The 19,735-nt window shown below is 40.8% G+C and overlaps 1 protein-coding gene across 6 annotated transcripts in view; it reads left to right on the plus strand.

Annotated features, from left to right (window-relative positions):
* The window catches only part of PTPRU (protein tyrosine phosphatase receptor type U), a 691,901-nt gene that overhangs the window by 406,951 nt on the left and 265,215 nt on the right, over nucleotides 1-19,735 (plus strand). For all 6 annotated transcript variants that reach the window (XM_039334369.1, XM_039334366.1, XM_039334364.1 and 3 more), the window contains 3 exons: nucleotides 1,437-1,552; nucleotides 2,095-2,269; nucleotides 4,760-5,053. In XM_039334369.1, coding sequence (XP_039190303.1) covers nucleotides 1,437-1,552; nucleotides 2,095-2,269; nucleotides 4,760-5,053 — 585 coding nt within the window. The remainder of the gene's footprint in view (nucleotides 1-1,436; nucleotides 1,553-2,094; nucleotides 2,270-4,759; nucleotides 5,054-19,735) is intronic.

Below are 19,735 nucleotides of genomic sequence, written 5' to 3' on the forward strand. Positions count from 1 at the left end.
TTGTTCAGTATTGTGGTTACTAGTTGGTTATCCAAGTTATCACAGTTTTCAATACCTTGTATTTGCAAATCAGTTCATGTTGCTTTTGGCATTACAGATGTTTTAATTAAAGTCATTCTTTGGTCGTCAAAGTTCTCAATGAATTGTACATAGGATTGTGTAATGTCCTCTTCTATGTTGATTTGTTCCTCTTCTGTTGTTTTTTGACTTATAGAATAGTCAATTGGAGTCTGGAAATCAGTTTGAAGTTTTGGGGAAGGGCTTTTATTCTGGAATTCACTCCCTCAGTAGCTTCAAACAAATTTTCCAGTATAAGTTTATAGTTAAGTTGTGGGTAAGGTTCCTCCATCTCATTAAATTGTGTGTGTTGTTGCATACAGGCCTCTTTAAAGTTGATCTGTTCCTCCTCTGTTATTCCTTGGCCTATAAGTTAATCAGTTAAAATTTGAGATTCAATTTGTAGTTCTGGAATATCATCTTTGGTATTCATCCTAGAGTTCATTTGCTCTGTAACTTCCAAGATTTTTTCCAATATAAGCTTATAGTTAAGCTGTGGGTAAAGTTCCTCCATTTCAGTGGTGAAATAATCTTTTAGTCTTTTAGTGAACGCTATGTTTACTAAAAGCCAGCCAATATCCACAATTCTAGTAGGCAATTTCACCACCCAGCTGTTTCAAATCCTTTATCTTTTCCCTTTTATAATAATTTGAAGGTCAAACCCAGCCTCAAAATCAAAGAGGAAATACAATTGCAGTGTTAGCTTTTGCCACAAGATGTCCCCAATAGGCTGTAAAATCTTTTTTTCAGATTCCAATAAAGTTTTATCCAGTTAGGAAAGTAAAAAAACAAACAAAATTCTCCACCTCAATAAGTAGATAGAGTAATAAAATTCTATAGTAGGGATTTTTTCAGGACCCCAGAGTATCCAAGAATAGAAATAGCCAGTAAAAATTAATTATTTGTTCTTTTGTTTCCAGAGCTCGTTTTCCCAAATAAACAAACACTGCTCTCTCAAAACAGGCAAATAATTCCAGAAGCTTTTCACAGGGAGATAGTTAGGGTAAAGAGAGGGAAGGAGGGGTCTCATCCAGATCTTCCACGGTGCTTCTTTACACTTAGATGTTCTTTTGTCTTTTGGCTGGTGCGGCTAAGTGATCGACCATGTTAATGGCCGATCTTTTCTCTGTTAGCCCTAAGGAGTTGCCTCGGACCGCAGAAGGAGCTGCTGCCCTTCTGCGGTCAACGAGAGTCCTCCTCAACAGTAGTTGCCCCTCCAGGGTGACTTTCGACCCTGTTAAGGTTCTACCGGCGGAGGGAAACTGGCTGGCAAAGAGACGACTCTTTCCGCACAACCGCCAGTGCCGTGATCTGGAAATGGAAGTCCACAAATATTTCTTTCAACAGATCTTTTTGTCTGGTTATATCTCTTTTGGCAGCCAAAGCACCTCATTTTTCCCGCCTGGGTGATGTGGAGGTAAATGCTGGACAGAATGCTACTTTTCAATGTGTAGCTGCTGGCAAGGCTTCAGAAACAGAGAGGTTCCTCATGCAGGTAAGTTGGAATAAGTTTACCCCAATTTACTTTCATTGGATCATTTATCTGTTCTTCTTTCCTCTTGTTTTCTTCCATGAGAGATGAGTTCAACCTGTCCTCTGTGTTCTTCCATTGCCTGAAATAATAACCTCTGTATATGATGCATTTGACATACTTGGAGGTAGGTTGAAATAAGTGTTCTATTCTGAATGCTAATCGGCAACTTATCAAAATCTGGATTTTCCCCTTTCCAGAATTGGTTGTTGCTGGGAGATTCTTCCACCCATATCTCAACCTCTCTTTTGTACTCTTAGACAAGTATTCCTTTCAAGAGAAGAAGACAATTGTTTAGTTTTTTGTTTAATTTGCCTCAAAGAAGTAGACTTTTCTATTTCTTTTTTTTAATAGAAAGGACAGCAAATTCTAAAAAGGTAGACCACATCCCACCAGCCCTTCCCATAAAAGGTGATGCTTACTGAAACATAAGCTGCAAACGCCAATCTCTTTGAAGCAGGGTTGAGACACTGATGGTGATGATACTCTTTTTTTCTGAATGGTAGAAGCAGAATGGGATTGTCATTCCCACTGTCTCAGTGAAGCACATCAGTCACAGAAGATTTTTGGCTACATTTCAACTGGATCAAGTGTCAAAAGGAGACCAGGACTTGTACCGCTGTGTGACTCAGTCTAGCAGGGGCTCTGGTGTCTCCAACTTTGCTGAGCTGATAGTCAAAGGTATGCATCGGTGGTGCTGGGGGGGGGGGTTGGGATTGGTTTATTTTGCCCTGTCAAAGACAGGCCTAAAGATTTGAAGCCTGAGGAAGGATTTGAATCCTATTGGGCAGTACAAGTAGCCCTTGACTTATGACCACAATTGAGCCCAAAATTTCTGTTGCTAAGTGAGATGTTTGTCAAGTGAGTTTTGCCCCATTTTGTGACTTTTCTTGCCACAGTTCTTAAGTAAATCACTGCAGTTCTTAATTTAATAATATAGTTGCTAAGTCAGTGTTTCTCAACCTTGACAATTTTAAGGCATGTGGACTTCAACTCCCAGAATTCCACAGCCAGCATTGCTGGCTGTGGAATTCTGGGAGTTGAAGTCCACATGCCTTAAAATTGTCAAGGTTGAGAAACACTGTGCTAAGTGAATCTGGCTTCTCCATTGACTTTGCTTGTCAGAAGGTCATTAAAAGTGATCACATGACCCTGCGACATTGCAACTGTCATAAATATGAGTCACTCTGAATTTCAATCAGGTGACCATGGGGATGCTGCAACTGTTGTAAGTGTGAAAAACAGTCATAAGTCAATTTTTCCAGCACTTTTGTAACTTTGAACGATCACTAAATGACAGAGACACACACACACACACACAGAGACAGAGACAGAGACAGAGAGACAGAGACACACAAAGAGACACAGAGACAGACACACACACACACACACACACACACATACAGAGAGACAGAGAGACAGAGAGAGATACAGAGAGAGAAAGTCAAGGATAATGCTTTCCTAGCATATCTTTTGTTCATCGCGTTGGGCGGATGTTTTTCTATGTTACTTATTTATAAAGATGTTTTAGCAGCACAGAAGCATGCCATGTGCCTGTGATAGTGAACTCTTTGGGGAGAGGGGAGATGGAGAAGGCCTCTGTTTTGCATCTGTTTGACTTGGAATGAGCTAATATGGGAAAGCCCGGTTCTTGAGGATACCCATCATGTAACTGTACATCCTGTATTGATGTGATAGAGCAAGACTTGCCATGTACGCATGACTGGGCAATCCTATTTGTGTTGCAGGCCATGTTCTCATTATATGAACCCATTGGAAGCCATATGGAGGGTGCAATTTAAGTTTTAAAAAAGGGAGTGCCCAATTTAAATTTTAAAAAGAGAGAAAATACATGGTTCTTTCTCTCTCTAAATATATGATTTGTTTTTCTCTGTTCCTGACATTTTCCTCTCTCCTAAACAGCACCCTACAACAAAGGGCAGATGATTTTCATAAAAAGACTAAACTGATCTTGCACAAGTGTTTTGAAATTAGAGCAACATTAAATTAGCCCAAAGGCTACAGAGTGCCTACCTGAAGTATACAAATTGGCTGATATCAGCTTGATTCAATTAAGTGTTTGCGTCCTTCGGAAATTGCAAACTGCCTTTAGACATTAAGTGTTTTGAAGGTGGTTTTTAGTATAAAACAGCAATCATGAAATGGAAGCTGTAAGAGTAAACATAATCTTTTGGTAACGTTAAACTTACAAATAAAAAAAAGGATGAATGACTGAAGAGATATGGGAAATCTGAGGATGAGTACATACAAAACACTTAACTAGGCTGGTGAAGTTCCAGGGACTGCATTTGAGCAACACAACACACAGAGGTTGATGAAGTCAGAAAATTGATTTATTCAGGAATGTGATTCATCAAGTGGCTTGAATGCAGCCCTACTCTTTCTTGTTCTTCCACTATCCCAATGCAGCTGTCTGTTATCTATAAACCTATAAACTCTAAAAACCTGACTATGTTCCAAAGCCTTGGGCTCTGAATGTGTCAAGGGCCGCTTTTCCTTGGCTATACAGGTAGTCCTCAAGTTACAACCACAACTGAATCCAAAATTTATGTTGCTAAGTGAAACATTTGTTAAATGAGTTTTGCCCCATTTTACAACCTTTCTTTCCATGGTTGTTAAGTGAATCACTGCAGTTGTTATGTTAATAACACGGTTGTTAAGTGAATCTGGCCTCCCCATTGCTTGTCAGAAGGTCACAAAAGGGGATTGCATGACTGCAACCATTATAAATATGAACCAGCACCTGAATTTTGATCATGTGACCATGGAGGATGCTGCAATGGCCGTAAGTGTGAAAAATGGTCATAAGCCACTTTTTTAATGCTGTTGTAACTTCAAATGGTTACTAAATGAACTGTTGTAAGTTGAGGATTACCTGTATTGCTAACCAATCAAGGCTCATGCTCCTGTGTATATTTAATTTGGATTTAATTTATTGGTTTTACTATTTTTATTGTTTTAAAGTGTTTTTAGTATTTTTCATTGTAATATTTTTAAAAAAATTCTAAGCTGGTCAGAATCATTGACTGAGATGGGTAGCCATAGAAATTGAATGAATGAATGAATGAATGAGCCCATCCACTCCAGGACAGCTGACTAAAGATGTCCAGAAGAATAGGTCAACTTATTACTTCTTTGTCCTCTTAACAGAGCCCCCAACACCCATTGCACCCCCACAGCTTTTGAGAGCAGGTTCAACATACTTAATCATCCAGCTCAATACCAACTCAATCATTGGAGATGGTCCTATTGTAAGAAAAGAGATTGAGTACCGGATGACATCAGGACCTTGGTCGGAAGTACATGCGGTGAACATGCAGACCTATAAGTTGTGGCATCTCGATCCCGACACAGAGTATGAAATCAGTGTCCTGCTGACCCGGCCAGGAGATGGTGGGACTGGCAAACCCGGACCTCCACTCATCAGTAGGACAAAGTGTGCAGGTAGGAGTTTGTATTACTTTGTATATCAAGAAACCCATTTAGAAGAAAACAGTGATGCTTTGACCACAGGACAGTATTTACCTGCTTGCAGGGATTATAACATGAATGCTGAGATAATATCCAGTCTTATTTATTTATTTGTGCCAGTGTATATCTGATACTGCTTACCATGCTTTTCATTTGATCATAAAATCAAGGAATCACAGGTTGCAAATTAATAACAAAAGAAGAAATAAAATTGCCATGGATATCTCTGAGAAATCTGGCAAAACAAAGTCCACTAAAGCATGAACAGTGACATTCTGTGGAATATGTTAGTGTCCATCTTTTACTGGACAATGATCTGCATTTTTTTTTAAGGTAAAAGATGCCTGTGGAAAAAAAGAGTGCATATTTCTAGAAGCCCTGCACATAAAAGAGCAGTACCTAAATGTATATAAATGAACTGCACATTGGGGAAAGTTAACAATAATCAGTAACATGACATTAGAGATAATTTGTATGACAAAATGTGGTTTGTTCAGTGAGATATGAATTAACAGTTGCATATATTAAAAGAAACAGGAAAAATCTCTAAATAGCAGGGGAAAATTGTGAACTGAGTTTTTAATGGAACTTGAAAAAAACACAAAAATGTTGACAAAGTAAAACAAATGTTCTACCAGTGTGAACTCACTCAAATCACACACAACCCTGCAAAAGGCATTTGTCACTGCAAAAATATTCTGGACACAGACCATAGGGCAGTGGTTCTCAACCTGTGGGTCGGGACCCCATTTGGGGTCGAACGACCATTTCATGGGGGTCGCCAAAGAAGGCTGTCTGCCATTTTTTTCCCCTTTTCTTTGGCCACGCCCCTGGCACCCGGTGATGTATAAGTGGTTGGGGGATCACCACAACATGGGGAACTGTATTATGGGGTCGCGGCATTAGAAAGGTTGAGAACCACTGCCATAGGGAGAGGTGGAGACTCTTAGTAAATGCTGTCTTTACTCAACATTTGACCATCAACAGTTGAGTTTTACAAGAGCTGTGATTCAAAGTAGCTTTGAGGACATGGTGGGGAAGTTATCAAGACATCAGTATAAATATAGGTAGCCCAGTCATAAGTGAATCATTGCAGTTGTTAAGTTAATAACATGGTTGTTAAGTGAATCTGGCTTCCCCATTGACTTTCCTTGTCGGAAGGTTGTGAAAGATGGGAAACTGCAACCATCATAAATCCATGTCAGTTGCCAAGCCTCCAAATTTTAATCACATGATCACAGGGATGCTACAATGGTGGTAAGTGTGAAAAATGGTCATAGGTCCCTTTTTTCAATGCCGTTGTAACTTTGGATGGTCACTAAATGAATGGTTGTAAGTCAAAGAATACCTGCACCTTTTAGTCTACCTAGTTAGGATGTAATGACAACTACTTGACTGTCTTCAAGCTAGAAGTGTTTACAGTACTTGCAATTAGATGAGCAATAATAACCAACTTGAGAGTGCAAATCCATTTTGATGAAATGCTTCTTTCCGAGGAAAGCCAGCTCTCGTGATCCAGATTTACGGTTTTGCTCACCCACAGGGACTGTGTTAGGATGACAAATGATCATTGCATCAGCAGCTGAGTAAAGGATTAGTCAGAGTTGTTGGCAGCAGGTGGATTGATAAAGGCCAGTGACTATGTGGCTCAGCAGTTGAGGATGTCCATGGTCTGTAATTCATGACTGGGACTGAGTACTCATCTTTAAAAGTGGAAGATGTTTAAGGCTGGTGCTGCCTCTGGTTCAAAGGGCAGAAAAGAAGGGAGCTTTAGAAAAATATGCTGAGTTTTTGGGTTGGTTTCAGAACATTTTGTTACCAGGCTAGATAACCTCTTCAGCAGAATTTAGGAGATGTCAGTGTCAGCATTCTTCCATTTATAAGGGCTTTGTGTGGTCAGTAGGTGTTGTGATGGGTTAGGTGTGGGTGTGTCAAGTGAAGGTCTTGTGTTGGGTCAGATGTGAGTCATCAGTGAGAGTCTTATGATGGGTCTTGTGATGGGGAGGTTACATCAGGTCAGAGTCATTGAGAGGTGGAGTATTGGTGGAAGGGGGTTTGCGTGGGTTGGTTGAGAGTCAGTGCAGTCTCTGGTTGGCTATGTGGTTGATTTGTATTGTAAGGTGTTCGTAAGCTGGTTGCAGGTCAATGTCTGTTGATGGATATATTGTCATAGGTTGTACTAAATGGACTTTACTCCTTCACTTAATAACTGTGGCAAAAAGGTTGCAAAATCAGGCGTAACTCACTTAACAACCACTTTGTTTAGAAATGGAAATTCTGGACCTAATTGTGATCATAAGTAGAGGATTACCTGTATTATTTGTTCAAAGATACTGTATATACTACTGTATATACTGTATATACATTACATTACACTGTTGTAAATTTTAAGGTCCAAATACTGTATGCAGACATTTAAAGCTTGGTGCAGACCACAAAGATATTATTCTCAGACTGAAATTTGGAACATGATAGAAAGGGGATTTTGATTAGAAACATAATTGGAGGATTATCATATTAAATATACATTTAAATTAAATTAAATTCAGCGCAAATCTGATGAACCTAAACTTATATTTTTATCTTGGCTTTGCCATTGCATTTTGGAATGCAGCCCCTTGGGTGCAGTTGTCACGTGAACCCAGAAAAATGGGTTAATTGTCTAATCCACGATAATTAATTAGCTATGGGTAAGTGTGCTCTCCAAATCCTGCCTTTGCTTTGCTATAAAACTGAAAGATGAAAGGAAGAATGTTTTTTCTACATCACCTGATCTTGAATTCTATCTTTCGTTTCAGTCTGGCTGCCTGTTTTTCCATTGCCCTCCCATCCTGATCGCTCTTCCATCTTGAATCTCTGTCTCCCAGTTTATTCCAAACCAACCTTTCTCTTAAAATGCTAACCTATCCATCTTCATCCTTCTGGCTGAAAACATGTTGTTGACAAGTGGGAAATGCATCTCATTTTTTCCATTATAAAAGAAAGAAAGAAACCATCAGGGCTTTTTGCCTGAATCCCAAAACACTGTATTTGTGACTCGCTGCTATCCATATTCTGCCCTGCTTTAGAAACTGCAGGTTCAGTGATTAATAGTAGAATTCTTTGAGTTAATTATGATAAACAGATGCTCTCTCGGTCTTCAGCAGCTCCCTCCCCTGGTACAATTGCTTTTAAACAAAAATGCCCTCCGCAGAAGGCCATGTCAGTGGGAGTTCAGAAATTGTTGGCTGCATGTAATGGCTGCAGAACATTAGCTGCCCTGAATCGTGCTAGAGAAGAGCAAGGCTATGCTGCTAACTGATTCTGTGCCTCTGCACATATTTGTCTGCTGTGTTATTCCATATACACTTGCGCGAGTAGGGTGGCTGACATGGCTGATACAAACTTGGAATCTCTGGAGAAAATCCAGGGCACTGTCTTACAGGTATCTGAGCTGGGATTTTGAGCCCTGAGCTTGATAGTGACACTGGCTTTGTTAGCAAGTCAACTTAGCTTCCTTGTTAATGCTGATAGAGATCCTCACTTGATCCCACAGCACCACTATTTATGAGACAGGACCAACAGTTCTCAGCAAATACCTTAAGGGAAGCTTGTACAACAACTATCTTTAAAGGGAATACTGCTGAATTTGTGTCAGCCTTCGCAGGGAAACCAGACAGGAAACACGGTCAGATAAGCTAATTCCACTTTATTGTAAAGCCTTATTTGCAGAATCTTGCAAATCTGAAAGTAAATTTCTCCCACCATGACCTTTACAGCCAGAGAGAGTCCCTTTTTGCTTCAGCCATTATGCATTTGCAGGCTGTGGTGTCTCTTATCTGACCATTCCCTAGGCTGCATCTCTTTGCCCTGTCTCCCAAGGTCTTTCTCACATACCTTGCTTACATCTTGATACATTTATCAGTTTTGTTTGTGAAAGGGAAAAGTGGGGTTTACAGTCATGATCCATGAATGTTGTTCCTCTGTTGCAAAAGAAGTGATCCAAGGATCAGAAGAAGAGGTTTTTCAAAGCCCTTCAAAAAGCTGTCAAAGTCAGCATCAACTGAAAGTTCTTTAAAAAGCCCTTTGCTAAAATACATGCTTTGCATGCCAAAAGTCTTGGGTGCCACTCTTGACATTCCAAGTTCAAAAATCGTCTAGCAGGTGACAGAAAAGGACATTTTTGATGAAAAAACTAGGGAGAGCAAGGATCAAGAATTCAGCTTGATATAAAGCAGTCCCTCCTAGAAGCACAAAGCCAAAAACACCAGCCTGAAGATGACGAATGGGACTTCATCGAAACGTCGCCAAGACACTTCCAATTTTACGCGGGAGAAAACTCGAATAACCAAAGACCTACACATACACATACACATACGCATACATACATACATACATACATACATACATACATATATATATCGATAATAACATTAAAAATAAAAGCGTGATTCCTGGGTAAATTCATCTTCTAAGTAACCAGTAAAAACGTGAACACCAGGAATATAATAAATTAAAAAAGTTTAATACCATCACCAATCACCAAGCTTTCGTCAGAGACTTCTGACATCATCAGGGTTAATGCTGGTCTATGGGAGAGTTCCTTTATAGGCAAACCGCCGTTTGCACACGGCTCCTGGACCTCGTCACAGGTCCTAATTGGTTTGACTGCATTCTAATTATGGCTTCTGCATCAGTGACTCCTCTTTTCTTGCCTCCCCTGCCTGTATGTATGCCACTGCTCACTTCCGCCTCATACGGTCCTGGGTTGGGGAAGTTCTCTGTAGAGGTCAGAGACAGGCAGTGGGCAGAATACTGCCCCCCCAACGCTTGTGTCTTTTCTCTGTATCTATCTTCCCCCCCCCGCTCACATCACCATAGTGATGTGAAAGTGCACAGGTCTGTGTGACCTTGCCATTTTGATAAGGCTGGCTCGCGAACAACAAGTGTCCCTGTTTATGGCCTCTAGCTTTTTACTCTTGAGGATTAGTAAAGGATTTTAGCCAATGAAATGCTATTGCCATGCAGTAACTTTTGCTATTTGTAAAATTCTATATAAACAAATAAAGGCTCCAAGCGGGCGGCCATTTCTTTGCACCCTTCAATGACTAAGGACTGATTACTACAGCTGCCGCCCTCAGCAGGGACATTTCATTTTGGGACCCCTACGGGAAGAAGCAGCTGCCAACATACTTACCATTGTCTGGAACAGACCCTTAAGTGCACTTACGTCTTACGAGACCCCTCAGTGAGTAAGTATGGGCTGTAAATTATCTCACCCTCAGCTAAAGCACGTACAGGAGCTCAGATTCCTGCTACAGAAGTCAGGCATGGCAACGCTTGAAATGGACATAAGGAGATTGAGGAGATAGGAAAAAGTGTTCTTTGAATCCTGAGCATCGGACGCTTAGGCTAAAAGATAGAGCATAAATTACATCTTGAACTTTGGGCTCCAGTATTACATCTATAGTGTTCAGTCCTGTCAGGAAAGGAGAAAAAAATGGACCCAAATACTTCAGAAGGGCAATTAACTATCATCCCCCTTCTGCTTGCAACTAAGTAAAATTTATTCCTCCTAAAAACATCTTTAATTGGATTTTCAGCTTCTTCTGAAGAGGCTAATTCGTTTGCTGATTAGTTAGAGACATAACTCAAAATGTACTCCCTCAGAGTGAAGTGTTTTGAGCAATCGGAATGCTTTGAAACTCTGCAATCTGTTAAGTTAACCCTGTTCAGACTAATGTCTGGTTGTGCTTTGTGTTATGTGTGTGTGTGTGTGGCCACTCAGAACATTATGCTTGGGCTTGGAATGGTGAGAAAAATGGGAGATGATTAAGGGCCCTCAAAACCACTTTTTGGTTGAAATCACCTTGTCATTTTTCTCACTTCTTGCAAGACAAGTTATATGTCTAAATAAATGTTGTTGTAACAGTATTTGTGTATATATGTTTGTCTGTGTTGTTCTGTGTTATTCCAAGACTTGGAAGAGGCTCAAAGCCCTCTCTGATAACAACAGTACAAAAAGGCCTTGCTAAGAATATATGGTTTGCCTGGAGAAAGTATGAAATGAAATAATTGTATGTGGAATGGTTTTATGCAAACAGTCAGTATGGAACTGAATGAGTTAATTTGTTGAAGTGTGTGTTAGCCTTCAAAACTCACCCATTTTCTCCCTAACTGTGAAAATAATAGTAAATATTTGTATGAGAAGAATTTCATGGAGAATGTATGAGAGAATTTATTGAAAAATGCATATGAAGGAGATGAAACTATTTTTTGGTGGTGAGATTTCCCCCCCGTCTCTTTCGGCTGGCTGCATTGCTTAAAGAGCCAGAGACAGGAAGGGGGGGGGGACTGTTCGTTTAAATTTTTTTTTCCTCTGCTTGGAATTGTAATCTGAGAAGAGTGGAGTGAATCTGAAACTTGACATTCACTTATGCAGTTTCGGCAAATAATTTTTTTACTCAAAAGAGAAACAGTAGATGTTGGACAATATTTTTTTTAATATTCAACAACCAAAAGAACTAACTGAATTACTTTGTTATAGATTTATAAATGTTTAACCTATTTATATAAAATTTGTTTCCATCTGAATGGACTTTGCTTAAATTGAAGCACCAAAGATACAATTTAATTGGCTTTCAGAAAATATAAAATGATTTAGGATTGCAATAAGTCCCAGAAAAAATATAGTTGCACAAATTGATGACATCGTGAATACTCAATTTGTGGACAGAATTCCACACTTTTGATTTTTTCCTACTAGTAAATTACCTAATGGAGTATTAACTGTAATAAGGTTCTACTTTTTATCCAGGTGGTTGCTAAAATGATAACCTTAGGACACACAAGAGCTTGCCATCGAAAAGGAACTGATTTAATTAATATTGTTTTCAAAAATAACTTATCTCTTTAATGTACTTTCACTGACTATATAGGCTGTATTTCATATCATTTGCCTAATGATCTTTGACTTGCTTGTTTAATGACTTTTTCCTTTTCAGTCCAGCCACTGCTTTCTTCCTCTTTCTCCCTTGCCACAAATTATTGCTAGTTCTGATGGAGAATGAATGAGAGGAGCAATTGCTTACAAGGATGATACCTGGAAAGTGTCCTACACTGCAATGCAACCCTTATCACAATGTCAGAATTATTTTAGCTTTTAAAACCTTTTCTCAACAGTCTTTTAACTTAATCTCTGACTCTCATTATGTGTGCCAACTTACTTTTACTTCTTCAGGTGCTTACATCACGCCCAGGATTGACCCCAATCTTATGACTTTGTTTTTAACTTTGCAGCAGCTGCTCCAGAACTGAAAGCATTTATAATTTTGTTTCTCATATACACAATCACTCCTCCCTTCCTGGGCCTAATTTTTTTTGTATGTCTTTTTTATGTCTTTTATGTGGTTTTGCCTCTAATCAACTATGACAAATGGATGTTCTCCCTTTTTGGCTTCCTAGAAATGTATATTCATAAATAGGTATTTAGGAACAATTTCCCCCACCTCTACAAGGGGAAACAGCTTCACATGTTATTTTTCATCTTTTTGGGGCTGTTACAGCCCTGGGTAAACCCTCTTCCCTAAAAACTGACAATGGGCCAGCCTATTTTCCAGTGGCCTTTTTACAATTTTATACAACTTGAAATATTGTTTTTACTCATGGTCTTCTCTATAATTCCACGGGTCAAGCTATCGTGGAACGTGCTAATTGGTCTTTCAAGGACTGCCTTCACAAACAAATAAAAAAGGACGGATTATCTAGGGTACCCAATTTGTCGTGGGTAATACAACAGGTTCAAAAAGTATTATTTACATTACACCAATTGAATATTTCCATTCCAAATTTGACTACTTATCAGAGACACTTTCAACAGAAAAGAAGCTTGCCTCCACCTCTGGTATATTATCGGGCATTACCAGACAAAGCATGGTTGGGACCAGTCCCTCTGATCACTTGGGGGCGGGGCTACGCTGCTGTGCTTGTTCCAACAGGACCTTTGCGGATTCCAGCGCGTTGTGATCACCCAGCCAGGGATGTCGTGGCACCAGTCCCTGGACCCAGTCCCAGAAATGGCAAGGGTGACTCTACAGATGGCACAGCAAATAATCCAATCCTGACATGCCAGGCAACCAGTGATGTGGGGAGATGTAAAGAACTTGATCCCCGAGAACCTGTGTGCTGCCATTTTTGCGGTTTTAACTGCAAATTTCTTATCCATCATTTGTTTATGTCTGATCTTTAACATCTGCCCTTTGACAACTGCAACTGTCATCCCACTCAAACAATCATTCGAACAACGAATGAAGCAAAATCTAACATCACACAAAATGACTTCTTTTGTTTATCTGAAATGTATGACATAAAAATTTGCTTTCTACATGTTTAGTCTTTGTTTGCACCGCTTCTGCAGTAATTCAAAACTTCACTGACTCTGGGAGGTTATTGCTTAAAAAACCTCACTGTCATTGCATTGGTTCACCTGCTTTAAATTGCACAGCTTCAATAGAGACTTCCTTTCATTTTGGACATGCTTGGCTACTGCAAGGAGGGTTTTTTACGTGTGGTCAAGAAACTTTAAATTATATTCCTGCTAATATTAGTGAAGCACAATGTTGCCTCAGCCAACTGATTCCTGTTTTGCTTTCCAAACAAGTTCACATGAACCATTCTCCACATGGTGTCACGCTAGACAACACTTGTGACTCTGAGACAACCTTACTTTGTAGCATTGGCTATATCTCTAGTGAGCTGTTCGTGCTCACCTCAACATTAATGCTATTACATGAAATTTGGCAAAAACAATTAATACTACTTCTTCAACTATTTCAGTGATCAACCATGAACTGCAAAATTTGAGAAAAGCTATTTTGCAAAATCACGCTGCAATTGATTATTTGTTTCTGCACCGGCATTTGGGTTGTAAACGTTTTGAGGAAATGTATTGTTTCAATATTTCTGATAATTCATGAACCATCCAGCACCAGATTTATATTTTACACAATTTGGCCTCTGATTTTAAAATTGGTACCTTAGGATCTTTGTGGGTGCTGTTTATGTAATGTATTCTTTCATTTTGCAATATATGTATTAGAGCTTTAAATCCCAGTAGATCCTCTCTCACATTGCCTCAGGATCAAGTTTTGGCCCTATATTAACAACTGCAAAGATTCTCCTCTCCTGATTATAATGCTTTTATTAACCCCGCTTATGGCGATATTTTGTCTAACAAAACAAAAAGGAGTGAGATGTAGAGGTGAGAGACAGGCAAAGGTCATGCGCAAAATACTGCCTCCCCAACGCTTGTGTCTTTTCTCTGTATCTATCTCCCCCCCCCCCCGCTCACATCACTATAGTGATGTGAAAGTGCGCAGGTCTGTGTGACCTTGCCAGTTTGATAAGGCTGCTCGCAAACAACAAGTTTCCCTGTTTATGGCCTCTAGCTTGAGGATTGGTAAAGGATTTTAGCCAATGAAATGCTATTGCCATGCAGTAACTTTTGCTATTTGTAAAACTCTATATAAACAAATAAAGGCTCTGAGCCGGCGGCCATTTCTTTGCACCCTTCAATGACTAAGTACTGATTACTACAGTTCTCTCCCCCCCTTTTTTGGCTGGCCAAGTCATCCGTATCTCTGAGCTGTTCCCTCCTCTCGCACTCACTCCTCCCCCCTTCCTCCTTCCCCTGCTCCTTACTCATTTTCCAGTTGTCATCCCTTATACTGTGGCGCTGCATCCTCAGCCTTTCTCCTTGTCCCACTCCCCCCCTTTGTCTGCATAGTCCCCGTTCCTGTAGTTGTTACATTGCCTGGCATCTGCCTCCTCCCTCCCCCCGTTTCTGGTGTTCTCGATCTCTGCACCAAATCGGGCACCTCGAACACCTCCTTCCTCCTCACTAAGCCCCCTGTCCACCCTCCTTTTTGGGGGTTGTGTACCCAGCTTCTTCGTTCCTTCCTCTCCATCAACTGATGATCCTTTCTACAACATCCACCCCATTCAACCTCTGTTTTCTTCCCCCCCCATTCCTGATGTTCTCAACCTCTGTATCCTCCCGAGCATTCCAAGGATGCTCTGTTGTTTCCGCCGGTGGGCCGTCACTGCAGAGCAAGCTGATGTGGCCATCCTCTTTTCCGGGTGTTGCTGGATCATCGCCACTCTGGGTCGGTCCTTCCCATCATTCTTAGTCCCCTCCTGTTTCTGTGCTCCATCGTCCACGGTGGAGCTCCAAACGCCGTCAGTTGGGCAATCTGAAGTCCCGTTTGAAGGTGTGACTCCTCTCAGCAGCTGCGGGAGGCACGGAGGGATCTCCGGTCTGCTGGTCGTTGCCCTATCATCACCTGGCAGTCCCCTTGCCCTTCTGGAGCGTGTGCGCGCCCCCGGGACCCCCAGGACAGGGGGGCTCCTTAGCTGTGGTTTACTTTCCACCTGGATATTCGTGGGGGGTGTCCCTCCCCCTGGAAGTTCCAGGGGTTGGGGGTAATCTCCCAGTCGCTGGCTGCCCTTCCCTCATTGCACAATCGTTCCCTTGCTGTTTGGGAGCGTGTGCATACTCGCGGAGTAGGGGGGCCTCGATCGTTGGTTACCTCCCTGGATGTTCATAGATCATTTTGGGGGGGTTCACCCCTCCGTAATTTCCCCCCTAGGGGTGCGCGATACCACCCCAGGGCGCCTCCATAGGGGTGGGTGATCACACGTGCTCCATGCCCTTAGTGTCAGATGTGCTGGGCACAGGTCAACATGCCGGATAATAGAGTCCCTGTCCGAGAGCCATGCTTCCTTGAGTAGCCGGCCCCCTTTCGTGTTGTCGCTGGCCAGAATGCGTACGTTGTCAAAGTCAAAAAAATGCCCAGACTCCGCCATATGTGCCCATACCTGGGAGTGCTGTTGTCCCCTTTTTACGGCTAATTTATGTTCATGGACCCTGGTCTTCATTTTTTTAGAGGTTTCTCCCACATAATTGCTAGAGCAATCTTTGCAACTGATCCTGTACACAATCGCTGATTTTTCAGTGTTGGGGAGTGGGTCCTTGGGCCGCATCACTTTGGATCATAATGTTTGATTGGGTCTATGGGCCACATTCATCTTGTGAGGTGCTAGCAGCCTGGCCGTCACCTCCGAGACATTGCTGATGTAGGGGAAGGTAACCCGGGTCATCTGTGATGGGAGTTCCTCTGTTTGTGGGTTCTCCCAGGATTTGGGTGGTATACTATAGCGCCTGGGTAGCCGTTGCGTCTACATATACGGAAGAGGTGGTTTCTTTCTTCCCCTTTTGCTTTGGCCGTGCTGCAATGGGAGCCTACCCGTCTAAATAGTGTTCTTATACAGCTAACTTTGTGGGCTACAAGATGGTTACTTGCATAATGTAGGACTCTGTCCGTATGCGTGGGTTTTCGGTATACCCTCGTGCTCAGGGTTCAGATCTAGGATGTATTTGGGGGGGTTATGTAAGGACCCACCCCACTTTGCATCTTAAGAAGACAGAACTCTTGGAATAATTCTTCCAACAGGAATCCTTTATTAAGAGAAAAATGGTTGCAGGTGTTCTAGACAGGACTTGGAGTTCAAGCTCTCCCATTCGAGGTTTTAAGTGGTTCCCCAGTAGTCCCACCCAATCACCCCCCTCTTCCAGTAACAGTTTCAGGCATCACAATCCCACCCCTTTTTTCCTTTCTGCCGGCTGGATGGAGACTTCAGATAAACTACATGAAAGGTAAACAGCCTCCTTTGTTATGATAAGGCCTTTTGGTGCTAATCACATTCAATCCCTTTGAAGTTGTACCGAAGGAAGTGAGGGCCATAAAGCTCCTTTGTTCACCCCCTTCTCTTTCTTTATGACAGAATCCAGAGAGGGCAGAAATGGGGTTTTCTATAATTGATAACTGGAGATGAAGTATAATTGGATTCTGACAGGTTATATTTGTTTTGGATAGCTGTCAAGGCTTCTTTGATTGGCACTTGGGTGAAGAGGGATATGACATCGAAGCTCACGAGTAGGTTGCTGGGCTGTAAGTTTTGTTTCTTTATGATCTCTAAGAAATGGAATGAGTTTTTTACGTGTGAGGTGATGGATTCTGCATAGGGCTGTAGTTGTTTGGTGAGAAATTTGGATAGGTTTTGTAGAGGTGAGCCTATGGAGCTGACTATGGGCCTAAGTGGGGTTCCTTCTTTGTGTATCTTGGGGAAACCATAGAGCTTAGGGCATCTGGATGATTTCTCTCTGGGAATGATTCTTTGTTGGATCTGGTCATGCCTCATCTTCATGGTGGGTGTCAGTTTGCTTCATGTACGGATTGGAGGGGTTTATCCCTCTTCACCCAAGTGCCAATCAAAGAAGCCTTGACAGCTATTCAAAACAAATATAACCCCCCCAAACACATCCTAGATCTGACCAACCACTGCCTATCCAACACATACTTCATCTATAACGGACAAAAATACAAACAAATAGAAGGAGCACCCATGGGATCACCCCTCTCACCTGTCATTGCAAACCTCTACATGGAACACTTTGAAACCCAAGCTCTAGAAAAATCGGATCACAAACCCAAACTCTGGCTCAGATATGTAGACGACACCTTCATAATCTGGCCACATGGGAAAGAAAAACTGGACAACTTCCTCTCACACCTCAACAGCCTACACCCCAAAATACAGTTCACCATGGAAACAGAAGCTAACAACCAACTTCCCTTCCTGGATGTCTTAGTCTAGAAGAAATCCAATGGCTCCCTAGGACACACCATCTACCAGAAGAAAACACACACAAACCGCTATCTGCACGCTCTCTCACACCACCAGCCAGCACAGATCAACTCCATAGCCAAGACACTCATCTCTAGAACAAAATGCTTAGCTGATGAACAACACCTAAAAACCAAACTACACATTCTCACTAATGTACTTACATCCAATGGATTCCAAAGAAATAAGATTACCAAACTAATCCAAAAAGAAACCCCCACTAAAATCCAAGACAGAGAACAAGAAAACAGCAAAGCCCTCCTCCCTTACATAAAAGGCACCACAGACAGAATCAGCAAGATCCTCCACAAACACAACATTAAGACAACATTCTGCACAAACAGAAAAATATCCACCATCCTAAGAAACCCCAAAGACAAAATAGAGTTAGAAAATCAAGGAGTATACGAAATCCCATGCACCACTTGTCCCACCACATACATCGGACAAACCAACAGAAGAATAAGTGCACGCACTAAAGAACATAAGAACCTAGTCAAAAAAGAAGAACCAACTTCTTCCCTGGTCCAACACCTTAAAATCCACAGGACATGAAATTGACTTTAAATTGGCTTTAAAAAGACCAGGACACGTGATAGAGGGAGTATCTAGGGGAGTAAATTTGGATAAGATTTCTTATAAGGAATTACTTAGTTTGGTTGGGCAGCATTGGCAACTAAAGCCTTTAACTGAGTTGAAGCAAGAAAATATTGTATATTCTTGGTTTTATTACAATCAATTGTTATTGAGGTGGAATATAGATAAAAAGATTGGTATTACTTTAGAGGATGGGAATTTGGTAAAACAGATTAAAGCTCAAAGTCGATTTCATATAAAAAGAATTTATAATGCTTTAATAGAATTGGACTCGGAAACGGAGTTAGTTAAAGATTGTATGATCAAATGGGCGCAAAATATCCAAGAGCCAATTTTATTGGATACATGGGAGACAATCTGGGTTAGAAATGTAAAATTTACTCAAGCACAAAATTTAAGAGAAAATTTTTACAAAATGTTTTATAGATGGCATTTGGATCCCCAAAAGTTGTCCCGCATATATCTGAATTTACAGCCCAAATGTTGGAGATGTGGAAATTTAGATGCAACTTATTTTCATATTTGGTGGACTTGTAAAGATATTAAAGCTTTTTGGATTAAGATTTGGTGGAATATTCAAAAGATTTTTAAGAAAAAGATAAAGTTTACTCCGCAATTATTTTTGTTGGGTATTATTGTAGATTTGGATGTTAAAGAAACTAATTTGATGTTGAACCTTATAACTGCTGCAAGAGTATTGGTGGGGCAATATTGGAAGAAAAACTTATTGCCTACTTTGGAAGAATGGATAAAAGTGTCTAATTTAGCAGAAATGGTGAAAATCTCCGCCTATTTGAAGGATCATTCACAAGAAAGATATATTATGGTTTGGAGAAGATGGATTGATTATATTCAGAAGAAGTATGAAACTGAAAAGTATTACCTTGCTTTTGAATAGATTTTAGATAATTATTAACAGTATTAATTGTATTATTATTTTTGTCTTAATTTGTTAATATTTGTTTTGAGAAGGAGTTAAAGTATATTATGGTTTTGACTGATAGTTTAGTTGATTTATGTTAGCTAGATTATGTTTGTTTATTTGTTACCCTGTAATCAGCTCTGGGAAGTGGGGGAAGGGGGGAGGGAATGGGTGGGTTTATATTGTAATTTGTAAAACTTTTAATAAAAAAAGACCAGAACTATCGCCAGAAATGAACACTTTAATAACAGAATAATCAGAGAAGCCATTGAGATAGAAAAACGCCCACACAGCATGAACAAACGAGATGATACCTCCTGCCTACCAGCCATTTGGAAATCCGCCCTTATTGACAAACGAGTCCCTAACACAAAGAATAACACCAGACCCACACTCACGAAAGCCATACAGGA

Source organism: Crotalus tigris, unplaced genomic scaffold (genome assembly GCF_016545835.1).
Source record: "Crotalus tigris isolate CLP2741 ecotype Arizona unplaced genomic scaffold, ASM1654583v1 scf7180000017628.32516253702:7417878, whole genome shotgun sequence".
In the NCBI taxonomy this organism is placed as follows: Eukaryota; Metazoa; Chordata; class Lepidosauria; order Squamata; family Viperidae; genus Crotalus; species Crotalus tigris.